Source organism: Sprattus sprattus (genome assembly GCF_963457725.1).
Source record: "Sprattus sprattus genome assembly, chromosome: 19".
Lineage (NCBI taxonomy): Eukaryota > Metazoa > Chordata > Actinopteri > Clupeiformes > Clupeidae > Sprattus > Sprattus sprattus.
The window spans coordinates 22,746,681-22,767,500 of record NC_137917.1 but is presented as its reverse complement, the minus strand read 5'-3'; the positions used below and the strand labels follow the sequence as shown (position 1 = coordinate 22,767,500).

At 41.8% G+C, this 20,820-nt stretch overlaps 3 protein-coding genes across 3 annotated transcripts; 2 read left to right on the top strand and 1 right to left on the bottom strand.

The window, feature by feature from the left end:
• Positions 1 to 770: 770 nt before the first annotated feature.
• Positions 771 to 3,824, top strand: LOC308380166 (m-AAA protease-interacting protein 1, mitochondrial). The gene is made up of 5 exons (XM_080857438.1): positions 771 to 1,269; positions 1,446 to 1,517; positions 1,609 to 1,735; positions 2,038 to 2,179; positions 3,380 to 3,824. The coding sequence occupies exons 1-5, from the start codon at positions 865 to 867 to the stop codon at positions 3,456 to 3,458; spliced, it is 825 nt and encodes a 274-aa protein (XP_080713564.1). The 5' UTR covers positions 771 to 864; the 3' UTR covers positions 3,459 to 3,824.
• Positions 3,825 to 6,232: 2,408 nt separating this feature from the next.
• efhb (EF-hand domain family, member B) lies at positions 6,233 to 14,269 on the bottom strand (the record flags this gene model as incomplete). The annotated part of the gene is made up of 13 exons (XM_080857629.1): positions 6,233 to 6,379; positions 6,465 to 6,646; positions 8,582 to 8,797; positions 9,113 to 9,320; positions 9,590 to 9,744; positions 11,809 to 11,876; positions 11,990 to 12,073; positions 12,686 to 12,815; positions 13,041 to 13,151; positions 13,301 to 13,481; positions 13,724 to 13,867; positions 14,004 to 14,063; positions 14,231 to 14,269. The coding sequence occupies 13 exons, from the start codon at positions 14,267 to 14,269 to the stop codon at positions 6,233 to 6,235; spliced, it is 1,725 nt and encodes a 574-aa protein (XP_080713755.1).
• Positions 14,270 to 14,821: 552 nt separating this feature from the next.
• On the top strand, positions 14,822 to 20,271 carry rab5ab (RAB5A, member RAS oncogene family, b). The gene is made up of 6 exons (XM_080858620.1): positions 14,822 to 14,959; positions 16,661 to 16,844; positions 17,791 to 17,942; positions 18,510 to 18,632; positions 19,037 to 19,130; positions 19,726 to 20,271. The coding sequence occupies exons 2-6, from the start codon at positions 16,679 to 16,681 to the stop codon at positions 19,839 to 19,841; spliced, it is 651 nt and encodes a 216-aa protein (XP_080714746.1). The 5' UTR covers positions 14,822 to 14,959; positions 16,661 to 16,678; the 3' UTR covers positions 19,842 to 20,271.
• The last annotated feature ends 549 nt before the right edge of the window (positions 20,272 to 20,820 follow it).

Sequence of the window (20,820 nt, the reverse complement as noted above, 5' to 3'; positions counted from 1 at the left end):
GGGGCTGGAGAATGCGCGCAGGTGTCTCTACTTGTCTTTCATGCGTGGAAATAATACCTCAAACGTGAATAAATCAGCATCTTTCACAAAGAAAATAGAAATATAACGTGAACACAAATGCGTGTGACCTGTAATCACCACTAACAGCGGGAGCGTAATGATGTTTTGGTCTACTGATCAAATTTCCAGTGTTAGAAACAATGATTTTTTTGCACCTGTGCTGCTGGCTTTGAGATGCTCTGAGCGGAAACGACTGGAAAATTTTAGGCTACTTTAATGCGAAGTATGAAATGAGAATAGACTGTTCCGTTTATTATTAAGGCTACTCAGAATACTTATCAAAATATGTCGAACCATAGATTGTCCCACAGAATGTGCCAATCTTCTAGACAGTTCGGAGAGTATATTCATTTTTTTTATATTGGCTAATTTAAGGAAACGATTGCAATCTCCTTTTTCATGTAGCTAATGTGTGGAGAAATTCATCAAATACATTGTCACAACAACTGAACAACGCACTTTTCCTTGTGAGACTTGAACACATGATCAGTTGTCTCCATACTCGCCTACTCTCAGATAAAAGGCGCACTCACCTGAGCGCTCGGACACGGGCCACGGCTGCGCGGTTACCCCACCCCACCCCCGCAGAAGCAGTCTACAAGTTAGGATGTGTCTCCATCTACTGGACTGACTCGAATTTGTCTCACAACTGGTTATTCTCTCCAAAAGCATTATGGGTACAGCAGGAGCCAGTTGTGTAAGGTTGCCCGGAAGCAAACTGAGCCGGGGACGCAGTATCCCCTTCACCAAATTCAGAATGAAATTGATATTATTTATTTTTGCAAAGGACAGACGGGACTAGAAATGCAACGCATTACGTGCTGTGCGACGTATCGTGAGATCGGAGGAATAGTGGGGTGCAAGCCGTTGGCCTGTCCTTGGAGGAGGAACTTCCCTGCAAAACAAATCTCATTCAGTTCCTGGTCGTTTCTACAGTCTGGTAACTCGCGTCTCCTGGACGGGACACTGTCCTCTGACTGCAACCTGCATAATCTGAGAAGACAGAATGCCTTATTTGTCTGCCAGAAATTCAGACACTACAGTACCGACAGTGACAATGAGCCTCAGACAAAGAGGCAGCCAGCCATCTCTGTTGTGGGCATCCCGGATCCAATCACATGGATACGAAATAAAATCATTATATTGTTTATTGAACTCTATTTTGATTTGAATATGTCCAGCGTGGAGTTTAATACTGGGGTGAAGCAGGTAGCTACCATTGTGCTTCTTGGGGTGACATGGCTGTGCCTCTTTTGGAAACTTGGTTTTAGAGAAACGAAGATGATGCTGTGATGATGATATTGATGATGATACGTAGGTGTACAAAGTAACATGCATGCATCAGTCATAACCTTTAAAGCATGTTGTGCGGGTTCTGTCCTCAGGCGGTGGTCCACGTCTCTGCAATGGTCTCCAATGGCAAGTTTGAGGATTTGAAGGGTGTTGTGACTGATGAGGTACTAAACTTAATGTGTTTGTGCCCATACACATTTAAAGTAATGGTGGGAATTAAATAAAATCTCAGGCTAATAATCTTGTGTATTTCAGGCTGTTGAAAGAGTCAAGACAAAATACAAAGTCTTATCAGATGCTCAGAAGAAAAACCTAGCCATCTCTTCAGATGATATTGTATTCGTACTTCCAGAAGATGTCTCGGTGGTCTTTGATCGTAGAGGTACAGTGTTTAATCTCCCATCTCCATATTTGATGTATAGGTGTGTAAACATGTAGTTGTGTTCTCAATAAGAGAGGGTGTTCTATGCAAATATATTTTTTATAAAACATCTTGAAATCTGCTTTGAATTGTGGCCCAACTCTGCTTTTGACTTCAGCCTCAGCCCTAATCAAGTGTTAAGTTATAAGCTACGTGTAATGTCAATACTAAGGACCTGCCAAGACTTGGCACGAACGTCACCTGCATTAGCTGTGTGAAATAAAGTGCTAATTGTTTCACGTTGTCCATGTTCTCTTTCCCAGGGAGGAAGTTTTGTAACGTCATGATGCGCTTCTGGCACCTGTCCATCACAGACGTACCAGAGGACCCTGAAAGCATACAGATCTTCAGGATAACAGATAACGGAGACGACCCGCCTAAGAAGATCGTGACAGCCGTGTACGAGTAAGTGCTAAGTGACGCTCACTTCAGAATCAAATCAAACTTTATTTGTATGGTGCATTTCATACACGAAGGTAACACAATGCGCCTCACAGTAGAAAGGAAAGAAAAGGGGGAGGGGGGTTTAAAAAACACTTGTAAAGAGACACAGATAGGATAATAAGTAAACGTTACATAAATGTTAAATAGATACATTTTACATGATACCAGGGCATCACACATGATACCAGGGCACCACATTAAAAACTTACACTATCCTGTTTTATGGAAGCGGAATTCGCCTGCAGTTGTAGATACTAAGGAGTCCCTGTCTTAACTCGGGGCCTTCATTTGTCACATGTTGAAAGTGCCAACATGTCACCATCCCAAATGGTGTCCCTCATCAAGGGGTTAACAAAGGAAGTCATCTCGTTTGGTTTGTTTTGCTTGATTGATACATCTAGCAGACTTTTAATAACCCTCAAAGTTTCTTGAGGAAGATTCTTAGAGACATTGATGCAATTGACTGATGGATTCTTAGCTAGCTTTAAGTGTTTTTTTATTTAGTTAATGGATTCTTAGCTTATGGCAGACATTCATTTTCAGCAGCGGTTTGATGGATATATTATTGCTAATCGGTTTGCTCTAAGCTGTTTGCACACACACACACACACACACACACACACACACACACACACACACACACACACTTCTTGTTCTTTTGTGTCTCTGTCGCACATCTGCAAATACCTCCATCTGTCACCTACTTACACTTTGACTCCGCTAATCACTTCAGACACAAAAAGGAACTAATCAGTCATGGTGTACAGCATCATACGGAGCCACCCCAAATTATTCCAGCTGTTTTCCTCTGTCGGGTTGAGTTTTTTTTTATTTTTTAAAGATTTGTTTTTTGGGCTTTTTATGCCTTTAATTGACAGAGCAGTGAAGACTGTGACAGGAAATGAGAGGGAGAAGAGGGGAGTGGACAGGAGAAATGGCATCGGGGCCGGATTCGAACCCGTGTCCTCCTTGGGCTTCAAGCCCGAATGTGGTCCGTTTAACTGTCTTTTTTGTGTGTCATAGCAATTTAGTGGAAATTTAAGATGGTCAAAGGCATACAGGAGAGGAGATGAATTCGGTCTACGCGCTGATGCTGGAATCTGGCGCTGGCCTGTCTAATGCCTTTGGGTTATGTCCCCCCCCCCCCCGTCCTCCACACAGGTTTCATTGTGAGCTGACAAATGGAGTCGAACCTGACTGGATGGTGACCCACATCTGGCACTGGAAGCAGCTGGAGTGACAGGTGTGACAGTGACAGGCGTGTCTCACCTAACGGTGTCCCATGAAGAATGTTCTGGATGTCCACGATTCTCGTTCTCTCCCTAGTCACGGTTTATGCTCCGGCCAAAACTTCAGTGGAACCAAACCCCCATGACAGAATCATCACAGATAGCACTGGGCTGCACGGGAGGCTGGCCCAGGCTGGTGTGAGGTGATGTCATGTCATGTGCAATTCCTGTTTGTCATTTCAGGTGTAGTAGACCTGCAACAAATGTAACTTCTTTGGCATATTTATTTGTTACAGGCGGGCTTAACTTCTAGTTCAAATCTAGCTACACACATTTTTTCTGAAGTTCAATAAATTATTTCATGGGTTAACAAAAAACTGGCTCCTGTGTTTACCATAGACTGCGTAACTAGAGGAAGTCCATTCACCGTAGGGCTGGATTTCATGATAACAAAACCTACTGTCATGATTTCATAACCTGATCACAGTCTCTTAACACAAGAAAAAGGTCAGCGTGTCTTACTTTTGGATATGTAATACATGTTTGTACTCGATAAATATATCGCCATCTCATGCAGGGCTATATATGCAAATATCCCTAATTTTATTTTGTTTGCATTAAATAGCATCATGAAATCAATTCACCTTATTGCAATTATTGCAGCATTTTACTGAACCGGCCACTAGAGTGTGTTAACACCCATTCACCCATATTCAGTTGGAAGGGCTTTTGGGGCGTAAAGCACACCTGTAGAACTGTAATGGGCCGGCAAACCTGTAAAATAAAATGATTAGTAGACTTCAGGCCGTTGGTTATTAGAACTATGGAAACACCTACAATTGCTTGTAAATGAGAAATCATACATTTTCTTTATTTGAAAGGTCACTTTGTGACTGAACTGCCTTTTTATTCTCGCCATGACTTATGGAAAGGAATCCATTTAATAGTCAACTTTGTCCTAAAACTATGGGATATTGCGTAAGTATCCGGCTTAATTTTTTTTTGATTGATTATAAGTTTCGAGAATGAAATAACATCATAGTGACATGAAATCCTATAAATCATATTGATCAATAGTATGTTTGTGTAAGAATTATGCCCCACATTTGTCATTTGTGAAGGAGAACTTACATGGAACATCTGAGTCATAAGTAGCTTTTCAAAGGCACCTAAATGTTAAATTGAGGAAAAGTGACAGACATGCATTAAATGTAAAAGTTCTCTTTTTTTGTGATTGAAGAGAACATTTCATGGACAAATACCATTTATAGTCACAGTGTGGACTTTGACATATGGTCAATTCATTATCATTAAATTCAATTCTGATACAAAATGATTCTGATACTGCGTGTGGCCTGCAGTAATATTTCAGTAATATCTCAGGCTCAAATGTTCAAGAAACAAAAAAAATTCTCGAAGATAAAACAAAAAATATATGACATGGGCTCCCGAGACGACACAGATAATAAGAACTAGAATCCTTTCACGCTTGTAACAACTAAGATGGAATAAAGAGTGCAATGTTGCTCGAGTGTAAGTGGAGATTCCACAAAATCCTGGCGATGGAACCATCACCTTTTAGCAATGGTGACTGACTGAAAAAAATTAATCATTAATGTAGTCCATTGTATAGTATTGCGGTATTAACCACATTTGCAGCTAAATAACCAGAAATGAAGACATAACGTGAATAAATGCGTCGCCAGACTGGGAGGGATTGACAATGTCTCTTTGAAGCTTGCGTGTCATCCCATTCAGCTAACAAACTCCTCAAATGTCATTATTAGAGAAGCGTTCCTTGGCAAGGATGAAGAGACATAGAATGGAGTCATTTGAAAGAATTCATTAAGCCATGCCACAGTGAAATATGATGTGGGATTATATTAATTTCCACACACTGTTATGATTAGGGTGTGCTCAAGTTTGCGTGGGGGGTTTTGTCTCGTGTTTGTTAGCAAGACATAACGTGATTAAGAGTAATAATGTTTTAATTGAAGTAAATGTGGTAAATTCATATTAGCCATTTATTCACGGCTCTGTGTCAAACTATTAAGCGGGTATATAATGGCTGGAAGCTGGTAACAACTGAAAATAAAAAAAACATTGATGTGTATTAATTTGTCATAATTTTCTGTTCTGTTTTTCAGAGGATTAGTCTGATCTACCTTTTATTAATCTGCTTAAAGTGCATAAACTAATGTGTCTATTTAGTGTCATTTTCCAGTGTCATTTTTCACTTTCTTGCATTTGTCAATGTGTGAGTGTGTACATACATGTGTGTGTGCAAGTGTGTGCACGTGTACTTCTGCCTATGTTAGTGCATGGCTTTTTGAGTGTTATGTGATTAGGTTCTCAGAAGCTTCAGACTCAATTAGGCTTTGAGAGATTTTCTCTAAGAAGCTGATTAATAGAATTATGGGGTAAATATGTGCACAAATCTTATCAAAGGCTTCAGATGAATTAGCACTGAATCTAACAGCAACATTAGGAGGACATGTCAGTCATAATGCTTACAGTTGCTATAGACGTGCTCTGATCTGGGATCTGTACACAGGCATGTGGGAGTACACTGACAGCTCAAAGATCTCAGGCTCGTTTCTTTTCAGCTTTTTTATGCAATCTGGTTCAACCAACATCCATAGGTAAAATAAATTCTCCTTATAATAAATTCTTGGTGATAGGATCCTTGTACAACATCAAGCTCCAGCAGGTTTTATTGAGGTCATGTTCATGAATTCACATAAAAATAAGAATTTTATTAAGTATAAATAACTTTAACAAGTTTTCAATTAGCCTGCATTTCTCTCAGAGCATTCCGGAAACCCTCAACACACACTTCCCCGGCTGGATGCCTCGTGGACGCCAGCCTCCACGCTTCCTCGAACGTCGCCTCGGATACGTCAACGCCAGCGTTCCGGAATATTGCAGAAATCTGAAAGGCGCACAGAAACGGGGAATCAGACTCTCGCACAGATTCAAGCACCGCTATGCCCTCAGAACCTCCAAACAGCTCTCACCTCATCTTTGGAGTGCGGATAGAAGAAGTGTTCCTCGTGCACCCCCCACAGGGAGTGGAGTGGTGGGTACAGCAGGTCGTAAGCTGTTGCCAGATCTCCGTAGTTGGTGCGGTCACTGATCCGCTTGATGCGTGGTGCGGCCAAATCCAGACGCACAGTTGGGATTCCATGGGTAGGCATATCTGAAATGCCGGTGCAAGAGGGATGAACTACAGTGCCACTTGAAAGTATGTGAACCCCTTGAGCACTTAAGCGTTTTCTGTTGTTTTACCATGATTTTTCATTTTTTTATCACCAATTTTCCATAGATGAAATGTCAGGTTTATGTTTATCATTTGCATGTACTTGTTTAGAGGAAATTGTTTGAGTAGCCGAAAAACTACATGAAACATGGAATTAGTCCATTTCAAAAGTAAGTGAACCCCCAGCTGAATTGATAAAGTCAAGCAGGTAACAGATTCAGTTAAACATATTTGGGTGATTAATTAGTCAATTGAGCAAACCGATCATCTGAGACATCCTTAGGGAAAGGTTTGGGCAACACAGATTAAAAGAGAGAGGAAACCAACCAAACTACTGTAGTGCCAAGGTGTACCCACACAGATCAACAATGCCGAAAGGAAACGAGATATCCGAGAACATCAGGAAGAAGGTTCTGACAGCCCATCAGTCTTGGGAAAGCTATAAGACCATATCCAAAAGATTCCAGCTCCATCCATCCATCCAAGACAAATCATTTTGAAATGGAGGGCATTCAACATGACCGCATCTCTGCCTAGAAGTGGACGCCCATCAAGACCATCACCAAGAAGCACCAGAAGAAGAATAAATCAGGTAAAAGTCAACCCACACATCACCTCTAAAGAGTTTCGGACCTCTCTGGTAGCATCTGGGGTAGATGTACATGGGTCTACAATCAGATGAAAATTGTTGGTTTTGATTGTGACAAAATAATTCTATCTCAGACTCATCTGTCCAAAGAAGGGACTTCCAGAAGGCCTTTGGTTTATCCAAGTGCTCTCGGGCAAAGTTGAAACGGGCAGTTTTGTTCTTTCTTGAGAGCAGAGGCTTCCTTCTAGCAACCCGATCATGAATGTCATGTCTATTCAATTTTCGTCTGATTGTAGACCCATGTACATTTACCCCAGATGCTGCCAGAGGTCTGAAACTCTTTAGAGGTAATGTGTGGGTTGACTTTTACCTGATTTATTCTTCTTCTGATGCTTCTTGGTGATGGCCTTGATGGGCGTCCACTTCTAGGCAGAGATGCGGTCATGTTGAATGCTCTCCATTTCTAAATTATTTGTCTTGGATGGATGGATGGAGCTGGAATCTTTTGGATATGGTCTTATAGCTTTCCCAAGACTGATGGGCTGTCAGAACCTTCTTCCTGATGTTCTCGGATATCTCGTTTCCTTTCGGCATTGTTGATCTGTGTGGGTACACCTTGGCACTACAGTAGTTTGGTTGGTTTCCTCTCTCTTTTAATCTGTGTTGCCCAAACCTTTCCCTAAGGATGTCTCAGATGATCGGTTTGCTTAATTGACTAATTAAGCACCCAAATAAGTGTCACTGAATCTGTTACCTGCTTGACTTTTCCAATTCAGCAGGGGGTTCACTTACTTTTGAAATGGACTAATTCCATGTTTCATGTAGTCTTTTGGCTACTCAAACAATTCCCTCTAAAAAAAGTACATGCAAATGATAAACATAAACCTGACATTCCTTCTATGGAAAATTGGTGATGAAAAAAATGAAAAATCATGGTAAAACAACAGAAAACTCGTAAGTGGTCAAGGGGTTCACATACTTTTAAGTGGCACTGTATACTAGACTACCTTGTCTGACAATAGCAGCTTTTTCCCCAGTTTATTCATTTCATACAACGTTTACTCCCATGGAAATGATTGACTGACTGTGGGATGGAAGAGGAGGAGAACAAGACACAGACTACTCAACATCCCCTTAAATCCCGGGCTGCTATTAATCACATAATCGTACATTACGCACATTAATTTAACAAAACATACACACACACATTTCTACATGGAGCACATTTCACAGTCATTTATCATTTGCTATTTGTCAGCCAAAGGATTTTAAGTTGATTTACTCACTGGCAGTGGAGGTTCCATCCACAACTGCTCCAATCTGTGATGAGGTGGTGGCAGACACATCTGGAACGGTTCTGGGGTGAGGCAGAGTCTTGGGGGTTTTCAGCAAGCTTCCCAGCTCCACTGGCACCAGGTCCTCGGGCTTGACCAGGGGCTCTGCCTGGGACGCCTGGCCTCCCTCTCTCTGCATGTTGGCTGGAGCAGTGCTTACCGTACGCTCTGCAATACAGGAGGAGGTGACACAGTACACATAGCACTCAGCAAAACACACAATGGTTGTTCTTTGAGTTCAATCTGTGCCCCTCTGAATAACCAGTAATGATGAGGAAACGTGTATTAATCTACATACAATCAAACATCAAAACAAGATATCTGCTATGGTTAATCTAGTTCTGTTTGTATATGTAGTGTACAAGTCAGCAGCAAATTGTCTGTTAGCTCTTTTTCATCGCAATTCAAGCTCTTGTTCTCTCCAGTCAGTAGCAGGCCACCTGAGCCACATGTTGACTGCTATAGACTGCCACCTGTGCTCACCTTTAGTGAGAATCCCCTGCTCCAGTCTGCCGATGGGCATTTTGTCTTTCCAGCTGAGGAAGTTGGCAAACTCCATGAAGCTGATCAGTCCATCCTTGTCCACGTCACAGTACTCCATGAGGCTGTCCAACACTGGGCCACTGAGGTCCAGTTTAAACTGTCGACAGACTTCCTGCAGATCCTCCTTATCAATCATTCCCTGCCCCTTCTGTAAAGTGAGAACTGTGTTAATAACATGGAGTATGCAAGACAGTAGCATGCATTCACGGCACAATAAGCATTTTTATGCAATATCATTTCTACAGCTATCAGCAAATACAATGACTGAGGTATTTTAGTTCTGACATTATTATACTAAACACAAGTACCAGATATTGAAAAAAAAAAAGATGTGCCGAAAGAATGTGTAGATAAAGGAGGTCACTTCAGGCCATCTAATGGCTGTGTGTATGTGAGAGCCTGCAGAGAGCAGAAGACCTTGTCATAGTGCCTGAACGCCTCCAGTAGAGAGTTAAAGTTGCGGTAATTGGCCTTCTTCAGGTGCTGGCGAGCGATGGTGACTAGACTCCGTTGGCGGTCCTTCCCTCTGAGGTAATTAGGTGGTGATGTGGCTTGAATGAGATCCCTAGCATCTGCAGGCAACAGCATGTAGAAGGACCAATGTCACCAATGCTATTGTACTGTAGGTTCATTTGGAACTCTGCAGATGAGTGTGTTCATTGTGTGATTCAATCAGGAACTCTTACTGTGAAACGTAAGCCATTACGTAAGGAGTTGCACCCTTTCTCCAAACACTTCCTGTAAACTGATATCACCTGTACCACACCCCTGTCCTGGCCAACCAAAGCTCACATCTCTTACTCTTATTCTATATTACCCTCTATCTACAGCTCTATCCGTGCAAGTTAGATTAGATATTGTGTGTTTTACTTTTGATCATTTCAATAATAAATAAATGCTTTGGATTATATATGCTGGTATATTTAGTGTGAATGGTGCCAACCTGTAGTACTCAGAACTCCAAAGACCTTTAACTTTATCAAATACATTTTTGATCAGTTCCAAACTGATAGTTTAGTATATTTTGAGAGACTGATGAGACTGATTCATGACACTGATTTGAGACTGATCCTTGGTTGAATTTGACCACTATGGTAGACATCACAGTTTTTGTCCATGTGTCCATGTGTTCAACTTCATTGATCTGCTGTTGTGTTGCATAGTTGATGCATTTTATTGGTGCTGTCGTCAAGATAGTGCCAGCATTATCTTGGTGGCCCTCGCGAGGAAAGTATTAGCATTTATACACAAATGCACCCATATTTATTTGGCACCCATCAACAGAGCTATTGTCCTTACATTATTTGAGTACCCCTGTGTGAGGACAGAGTTTATGTACCTACACTATACAAGTCTTACTGACAAATGTGGGGGCCGTATTTCCAAAAATGAAATGAATATCAACACAACAGTGTACATGAACCTACTGAGCTAAAGGTTATTGAGCATTTTTAAGCGCACAGTAAGTCTGCGTCTATAATTTGAGGTTTCGTGGAGTAGCAGCAATAGCCACAGCAAACACCAATAACAGCAGGAATGAGATTAAATATCTCACTCCTGCTGTCGTCCAAAGGCAAGCCTGGAGGACACACGCCAAACCCCAGGTACGCAGCAGTCAAGCCATATGGATGATGCCCAGAGGCACGGACTGGAGTCCTTTGATGGTGCAATGCTTTGCTCACCACATGCCTGCGATGATCACTTTGATCTCACACACACGCCCATGTCGTGTGCAACACTTAAAAAATACACTTGCTGAAAATTCGCTTGGTCCTCACTGCTTTAAGGGTGGGGCAGTTTGAGCAAACTCAGAACTGTGGATATTTACCTTACTATGAAAATTTGACTTGAAATGACTTGAAAATTATACTTTAATGTTTACAAAGATTTTGAAAGACTGTTTTATGACAATATCTACTGATATTTGAGGTCTTTGTCTGCAATTACCTGAAATGACTAATGTAAAGGTAGACTAGAAAGTCAAGTTAGACAGCAGGTTGTGTAACATTTTTCATTTAGGATTTTCAAAATGGTTTTGCTCAACCAGACTTTGTTTTGTCCCACATGTTTTTCACGACTCGGCTGCCAATATGGTAGTGTTGAGCAAAAAAGCAAGGTACTATATGAAAATGATTTAATTATGTACTGTATGGGTTGGAAAACACCACACTTCTGTACTCTCTCCACACTCCACAACTACTGGACTAACAAAATAAAGTTAATAAAAGCTTTGAAATTTGTTTAAGATGGATGTCCAAATTTCCCTAGTATAAAAAAATAAACTGACTACAAGCCTGGTCCTGCTGAGAATGACTATAAATCTCAGAAAACAACAATACATAATTTAACAAGAACTGGCTTGAAAATCTACGGGGTCCTTCAAATCTAAGGTTAAAGGGAAACAACACTTTATCAACAGAACACTATGTGAACAAAATCTAAATCTACAAATGCCAGGCTATAGTAAACCAATGCCACGGTACTCTTCCACCTTGAGAAAATAACATGCGCATCGACAACAACTACTTGTTAACTTTTTTTCTCTTTATTACTAGAGTTGATAGCTGGTGGTCAGAGTTGATACGGGTGTGACAAACCTCATCAGGATTGAGTTAGTAACGTTGCAACTGACTCACCAAAGTCATCAGGTCTCAACAAGATTCCAAATGTGTGTTTCGCCGGAACTTTCAGAGTATCTGCAATTCTGTCACAAGTTACAAAAATACTGTAGTTAATAATGCTTATCAGCTGCACAATAATGAGAAGTACAAATTGTAAACATTTGCAGAAAGGACATGGAAAAGTTAACAGACTTACGGATCATGCACTTTGCTTATTTGGGGCTGAGTCCTTTCTCTGAAGTCGTCACAACGCTTTGAGACTAACATTGCACTACAATGTCTGTAAGAGCAACACACCACATTGTAACACTTATAAAGATATGGTAAATAATTAACCAAAACTGCTTTTGAAAACATACAAGGCTTTTTGAAAACATACTATAAGCCATAGCCTAGACAAGGATAAAACAACACTTACATTTACATTTAGTCATTAAGCAGACGCTTTTATCAAAAGCGACGTACAAATGAGTGAACAATCAAGCCACGAGCAATATAGACCTAGTGTTACAATAAATACTATTTAACATAAGAAATAAAAAAAGTGCAGGAATGTAACTTCTATAAGTGCAGGTTAAGTAATAGTTAGAGGAGATAGCATAAGATGAAGAATAAGGTGAGGTAGAAAAAGGAAGAGGAAGTGCAAGTTAGGAAAGGAGGTGCTCTCTGAAGAATTGGGTCTTAAAGAGCTTCTATAAGGAAGAGAGGGATGCCCATGCTCTGGTAGTACTAGGCAGCTTCTTCCACCAAACGTTGAACTACAACACTTAACCACCACTCATCCCTTGTATTTGTTCAATATTGTCTTCATATCACACCTGATGACAATATTTTTCAAGGTAACCTCTAAGCCAACAATCAAAAAAGCAGGTATTTACTGGGTTTGTCTTACTTTTGCTTGTCACATGGCCAGTGAAGGGATTTGGAGACCATGCGTCCATCGTTGTGGTGGGGAGTGGGCACTCCAAACCGGGTGTCTTTCCCACAGCGCTTCCAGTCGTATGCCCTGTCGACACGCTCACCTGCAGAGTCAACATTACCTCATGTAAAACATGGCATCTGAATAGCAACTCAGTGAGCCAGACCTGTCTTTGGTAAGCAACAGCAACACACAGCATCAATTATGTACAAGTTTGGTTATTGTACATGACAATGTGAAGTGCAGCAAAAGGGTATTTCGTGTGTTGTGTTACACAGAGCATCTCAAAAAGACTTCATCCTTGAGATGCAGCTTCCAGCCAACTCACCTACTAAGTAGGCATTATGAGAACGGATATAATTCTGACGCCCTTCCTGGGAATCTCTCTCAACCTGCTCTGAGGTTTTAGGCGGGTTGATGATCTCACGTGCGTTGACGCCTGCATTATGATTTTTTTTGTAACAAAATACTTTTGATCAGTCTTAAATTATTCAACTATACTGAAAAACACAATTATTGGCATGTGCGTATCCGTTTTCAATGCCTAAAACCACCCGAATTAATCCTCCTACATCAAATGTTACTTACGGTAATGGTTCTTCACACCAAAAGTAGTTTCGTTAATGGTGAACCACTTAGGCAGTCCCAGGCTCTGGTTGTGTGATTTGCCAAAAGGGGCCCTCTGGTGGCTGGCATACCCAGCCTCATTAAGCTGCTGAAGCTTCTGATGAAACCGGGTCTTTGGTGCTGGATTTATCAGTGAACCACTCTGCAAGGTAAAAACCAGCACACTGACATCATACTGGGCACTCTGCTTGCATGAGCACTCGGTTCCCATGTGCATTTGGTGCCAACATTCCTCCAATGGCAAATTGTCACCATTATTAAAGGAGAAATAAGATCAACTTGACACTATTTCTTATCAGAACCAGTTTCAGTTAAGCAAGCTCTGGCGATTGTACCATTCACTTGCTAAATTATTTGGCAGAATTGCATTTTGGCACAACTTACAGTAAAAGATGTGTTGGTTGTCACTCCATGCACTTTCTTGCTGGCAATATCAGGGTCATTGGCTTTTCCATAGAGCACGCGGATGGCCCCTGGCTCAGGGCGAGAGGTATTGTGAAACTTCTTCACCACTGGGGGTGTGATGGCCTAAAATCAATAATAATAAAAAAAAAAATCAAAAATAAAATAATTGTATACAATGTAGCCATATTAAAAGTAAATGGGTTTTAGCCAACTGTACTGCTGTTAACTATCGCTAACTGACGCAGATCTAAGGACTTACCCGTGGTGATAACTCAAATAATGTCTTGACACGGTCACCAAGGGGTATTCGTTTCCCTGCCTAAGTCAAAGAGCAAAAACATTGACATGGTTGTGAACAAACCGCTGTTTTTACCACAGTTTGGGATTTACAGAGAAACAATCAAGCATCATAGTAACGTGCAAGACAGAGGGAGCAATTGTGTTTGTTGGGTTAATAACATTAAATTACATAACGTAAAATGTTACCGTTGGAATGCTCGGGAATCTGTCGTTTACCAAAGTCATTTTCTTCTTGTCGCTGAAAATGAAATTAATTTGTAGCCATCTAATTCATCCAACTGCAAGCAATTTACAGATTGTCCGTCATTGTGCGAAAAAGATATCAGGATGTTTACAACCTGTCTCCTGGCAACAAGTTTGGCAAGATAAGAGATATTTGAGTTCTTTCTCTGTGACGTATTCTTCTAAAAACTTAAAGAGAAGAAAGAAATATAAATGCATATTCAACAATTTTTTTTTATTTCTTAAATTTAAGAAATGTTATTTGCAGCTACCGAAATTTCGTCTTAAATTATCTTCAATAAAAGTTATTTGTTGCTCCCTGAATGGAAAATCAAATGTCGTCCTGCAAATGCACGTCCTACAATCGTCCTACAAATTAATATTTGTTACAATAAACAGCAAATTGGGGTAGCAAGAGAGAGACTAAAGAAATACATTTGGAGTAAATTGAGAGACAACTTTAAGACGGGAGTTTCTGATTGGCCATTTCATTGCTATACGTCAAAGATGCCAACTCCAGTCATACGATCTGTCATCCAACGTTTTGAGGCAAAGAGGGAAGTTGCGAAGAAAAGGAAGGGAAGACATTAGCAACCAGAGAGATTTCTCTGGCGTTGACCACGATTTGGAACGCGAGAATATCGCTTATTAGTGGTCGTTGTCAGGTGCCCTTATCGTTTTCGTCTGGAGAAGGTAAGCCTCTGGGCCATTTTCCGGCTATTTCATTTTGGAGTGATCTTGACGCTAGTTAAAATGAAGCTAGGTTAGCCGACATTAGCTGTTCTACAGGCTACGTTGTTAGCAAAATACGAAAAAGGAACTTAATTAGCTAACGCTAGCTTTGCTATAAACATAGGCCTTTAGATGTTATACCTTATGTTATTGATAAGAGACAATAATGTACGACATGGGTTGGAAGTATTGTGGCATATCCATGATATTTCTACCACGATCATGCAACGCTAACTAACTAACTATTTTCTTGCACTTTCTCGGATTGCACTTCGTTGGTAGCTGTGTGGATTGGTTTATATGATACTGTTAGCTAACTCGCTGACATTGGAGTCTGCGTCGAAAACCGTTTTATGGTAGAAGTAAGTGGGTAGTTAGCTAGCAGGCTAACATACGAGTTTTTGAAAAGTCTAACGTTAGTTGGTTAGTGACAGCCAGTTAGCGCTAGGAAGTGACTTACTGGTGTGAGCGGTATTTACAATATGGTTTATGTAGTACCGATGCCTACTTTGTCAGTTTAGTGAGCTTTTCACTTTGGGAAACAGAACATGTATTGTCAGTTTTCTCATACGGATCAGCGCTAGCTGGGTGGCTTGAGAAAGGTGTCCAGCTGGCTAGCAAGCTAGCAAGCTACATGACACAGCTTGTTGCTCAATTATGATGCGCCCATGTTAAGATACTAACCCGTCGACTTTTCACCGTGAATGGCAGAGTTATCATAGGATATCTAGTTTTCAGAAATCTGAAAATAGTAGTATGTTTTTTGCGGTACGATCAGAATTAGGGTCAAATTGGAGCGTGGAAAGTTAGCTAGCTAGATGATGTTGAGATAACTAGTTAGCTGTTTAGCCATGAAGGAACCGAAGCTGAGGGCAAACAGCCAGACGCTTTCGTTGTTCCCTTGTTTATGCATCACTGTTGCCAGATCGGCCAAGTCGGCGGCACAGTGCTGTCAAGTTACCGTACTTACACCCTGACACTTAATTTAGCCTTATGAGAAAAGAATGATGACAGACATTGCCATAAATGTCAATCATGATATCTGTTTACGTGTCGATGCTGTTACATTGGCTGGTACATAACGTTCTTCCAACAGTAGCTTACCTTTTGGTGTAATTGGCTATTTATGGTCACAACCTTGATGTAATAAGCTGCTGGGTTAAATCACCATGCTTATTGAAAGCCAAAAGGTGGTTCATGAGTCATGCAGGAATGTGTAAATACAGGATTTGGTTCTTTGCTTGACTTCATCCCTTAGTGAGGTAAACAGCAGTCCTTATCCGTGATCTGGAGAAGTATAAGGCTGTTATTGAAATAGAGCAAAAGCTAATAGATTGATTTGCAGTTAAACCTCAGTGTCACAAAAAAAACATCCTAAAAAACATTTGTTGATATACAAAATTCAACGTCATGTTTTCTAACTTTGTCCGTCAACACAGTTGTTGTATTGGGGACAATCGGCAAGGCAGTTTTAAAAAAATGTACAAATAAACTGTACAGCATTTTCAGTGTTTTAATTTTTTAAATTTTACTGTTACATGCAGCCACAGGGGTAACTCACAAGTCACTCTTTTTGTTGCCTCTGCCATTCAGTGGATGTATCATTTGAATTAAGTTTACTCATGAACCCACTCTTCCTCTTCTCCTCACCCGTTTCAACAGCACTGTGGCATCTAGGTTATGGCAAGTCGGGGTGGAGCGCAAAGACCCAACGGGCCCAATGCCGGCAACAAGATCTGCCAGTTCAAGCTGGTGCTGCTCGGAGAGTCGGCTGTGGGGAAGTCCAGTCTGGTGCTTCGGTTCGTCAAAGGCCAGTTTCATGAGTTTCAGGAGAGCACAATAGGAGGTGAGGCAAATGTTCACTGAAATACGTTGTTTAAAAACCAAACGTATTTGCTTCCACAATACTTCAGAAAAGGTTTAAAGATGCCGTACGCAATTCTAATCCAATACACGTTTCGTCAAATTCAGTAAATTGCTTGTCACCGTCTTCGAGCTGTCCGTTCTGTGTATGCACTCAAAAAAAATACCTGGTGATCGTATAGCCCTGACCCTGTAAAATGGGAAACCAAGTGTCTTGAATGGAGCCATACACTATTCAAGCCAGTCAACACGTTGCCTCAGGAGTATGGAAGCGAGGGGTTTAATTTGATTGACTTTTGCTCACAAATATTAGCAACTTTTGCCCGAATCGCAGCCCGAACCTTTAGCCCGAATCGCTTTTAGCAGTGGAAATAGGGGGATAATATACACCATCACAGTATGGGGTCAGTCGAGGAGAAGTCAGATTCACCATCACGGTATGGGGTCAGTCGAGGAGAAGTCAGATTCACCATCACGGTATGGGCTCAGTCGAGGAGAAGTCAGATTCACCATCACGGTACGGGCTCAGTCGAGGAGGAGTCAGATGTGGTGAGGTTTTATGGTAGCTGTAGAGGAAGGAAAAGTAAAGCATGGAGCCAGCAGATTTCATCCATGAGCGCTGCCTCTTGTGCGTCAGTGACCATGCTAAGCACCAGAACATTGTGTGTATTGTATTTATTGTGTTTATTGTGATTCATGTATGTATGTATGTTTGTGTGTTAAATGTAAGCTACTGGATGACCTTAATTTCCCTCGGGATCAATAAAGTATCCATCTATCTATCTATCTATCAAGGTCTATGTGGTGAGATGTACTCGCCTTACTTCGGATCTGATACTTGTCATACACCCCCCCTTCCTTTCTGCCGGTATTCCCATTTTCAACTCTGATTTTCTCCTTCTTCTGTGTGTTTTCTCCTGTTCATCTAGCTGCCTTCCTCACTCAGACGGTGTGTTTGGACGACACGACGGTCAAGTTTGAGATTTGGGACACGGCAGGACAGGAACGCTACCACAGCCTGGCGCCCATGTACTACAGGGGAGCGCAGGCAGCCATTGTGGTCTACGACATCACAAATGAGGTGAGTCAAGATCACCTAGGAGAGCTTAAAGATCAATCCTGGTGATGGGCTAATAAATGTGAGGAGAGGGAATGAGAGAGGGAATGAGAGAAGGAGGGAGAAGGAGAGAGGGAAGGAGAGAGGGAGGGAGAAGGAGAGAGGGAGGGAGGGAGAGGGAGGGAGATAGGGGAGGGAAAGAGAGAGAGGGAAGGAGGGAGAAGGAGAGAGGGAGGGAGAAGGAGAGAGGGAGGGAGGGAGAGGGAGGGAGATAGGGGAGGGAAAGAGAGAGAGGGAAGGAGGGAGAAGGAGAGAGGGAGGGAGAAGGAGAAAGGGAGGGAGGGAGAGGGAAGGAGAGAGGGAGGGAGATAGGGGAGGGAAAGAGAGAGAGGGAAAGAGAGAAATAGGGAGAGAGGGAAAGAGAGAGAGAAAAAGACAGAGAGAGATATGTCCTGCTGTTTGGCCTTACTGACCACTGCTGCTCATTTAACTGGATATTGCTATTTCCTGTTTCAATTTCATTTAGTTTTTCATGCCTGTTGTGGTTAAGATATTTCCCTAAACTCTTGCTAAACTCTTGTATTTGTTCAGGAATCATTTGGACGAGCAAAAAACTGGGTGAAGGAACTTCAGAGACAAGCCAGTCCGAACATTGTAATAGCTTTGGCGGGCAACAAGGCCGACCTTGCCAACAAGAGAGCCCTTGACTTTCAGGTTTGTTTCCTCTTTAAATGTTGTTGGGCTTAATCATTGCAAGGCGTAGACTACTTGCATTGTTGTGGTTTTACAGCAACGGAACAGTGATACACTTGGAAAATATAATCAGCTGTTGTAATCAGGGGAGTTTTTGATGTGTGGAATTATTTCAGTTTTTAATATTTTGATTGAAGAAGGTTAAACTATTCACTTTTTAAACTATTTCATTTTTTATACATAGTCTTGGACTATAACCAGATACAACCTATGTAAAATCTCATAAACCTACTCCGGTATTGGTTTGGAGCTGGTTAGTCTCAGATGGTATGAGATGTGAACCGGCAGTAGAATTAATGATCAGTGATGCTGGTAGTTCTGTGTGACAGGGCGATGTTAACCCCAGATGATCTTTTTTTATGCAGCTTGCACAGTCGTACGCGGATGACAACAGCCTACTCTTCATGGAGACCTCAGCAAAGACTTCCATGAATGTCAATGAAATTTTCATGGCTATTGGTGAGTACGAGCTTTAGATACAGTATGGTGACTGTTCCCATTGGTTTATGTTTAAAAAGGTGATGACATGACTGTCTCCTTTGCATTCACACAATATCATTAGGCGCTTCTAATGCCAACATATCTGGTTGAACAATTTAGGAACACCACGGACACTGGTTAGTTCAGAGGGCAAACACTTGTTCAGCTTGTACAACTTGAACAAAAATATGTAATTGGGCCATTTGAAAATAAGGAACAAGTCATAACATTTTGGCGAATTTGTAGTTTTAGCATTAGCCTGTTGTACAGACTTGTACATCATTTATGCAAAGAAAGATACATGATTAAAATCTTAGTATTTAACTACACATGTAATTACATTTAATATTGTGTTATGACAAGTTATAATTAGATTGCAGATATGTAATAGTTAGTGTCATGTTGCTGTGCATGGTCTCGCTGAGAACAGACAGTGCAGCACTTTAAAGCTCAACCTAATTCAGGATGTCGTATCAGACGATTCCCTATTCTCTTTAGGACATGGTTACACCCCCTCTTGTGTTGTTTGGTCTGGCGTTAGTAACGACTCCCTTTTCTGTCTTCCTCTCTGCAGCGAAAAAATTGCCCAAGAACGAGCCAGCGCCAGCGGGAGCCAGCGCCACCCGCAGCCGGGGAGTGGACCTTACAGAAACAGCCCAGCCTACTAAAGGACCATGCTGCAATAACTAGCTAGCTGGACACATCTCATCTCCTCTCCTCTCCTCCTCAACCTGTTCATAACATTGAGACATGGGGCTCCTCTTCTTCCTCCTCCTCCTCCTCCTCCTCCTCTTCTTCCTGCCAACCTCGCTTCCTGACTAGCTAAAGACTCTTGTGTAGATATGTTTCCAACACCTTTTTTTTTTTTTTTTGGATGAAAAACAAAAACAATATGTTCCATCAGATTGATAGATGCATGTATCACTACAAAGCCTAAAAGACACACACACACACACACACACACACACACACACACACACACACACACACCTGAGCCCCCCCCACACACACATACACAGAGGATACATACCCGCACACATTTTGTGAACGTTCTTGAACCAGAAAACTAACTAGTAGGAGAGTGTCCAAGCTCAAGAAGTGAGAGATGTGTGTGTGTGCGTGTGCGTGTGCGTGTGCGTGTGCGTGTGCGTGTGCGTGTGTGTGTGTGTCTCTGTGTCTCTGAGCAAACATGTGTTTTGAGATGGACTGATTTCCTCACACTGTAAGGCACAGTTGTGATGTGGGGTGGATGTAACTCTGCTACCACCATGCGTTTGATGAAAAAAAGGTGTGTCTCTCTTAAAGCATCAGACCCAAATGCCACCCATCCCTGCCCTATTTTGCATCCTCCCCCCCCCCCCCCCCCTCTCTCTCTCTATCAGGCCAGGGGCCATGCCTGTGTTTCGCAGCGATCTACAGTATTGATGCAGGGTCAGGCAAGGACTCTTTACAACCAGGCATTCCTCCTTGCTCCTCCTCTTGAGGATAAAGCCCCCTTTACGGCGATGCTGGGTGGCAGTGCGCAGCCCCACATTGCCACTAGCCCTATAAGATTGAAACCAAAAGAGCTGCAGGGTCTATTTGGTGTGAACTTTCCACAGCTGTCTTGCCTGACAAAAGTACAGCGCATCCATGAGAGGTGTTAGACATGTTACGTTTTTCTGAGTGA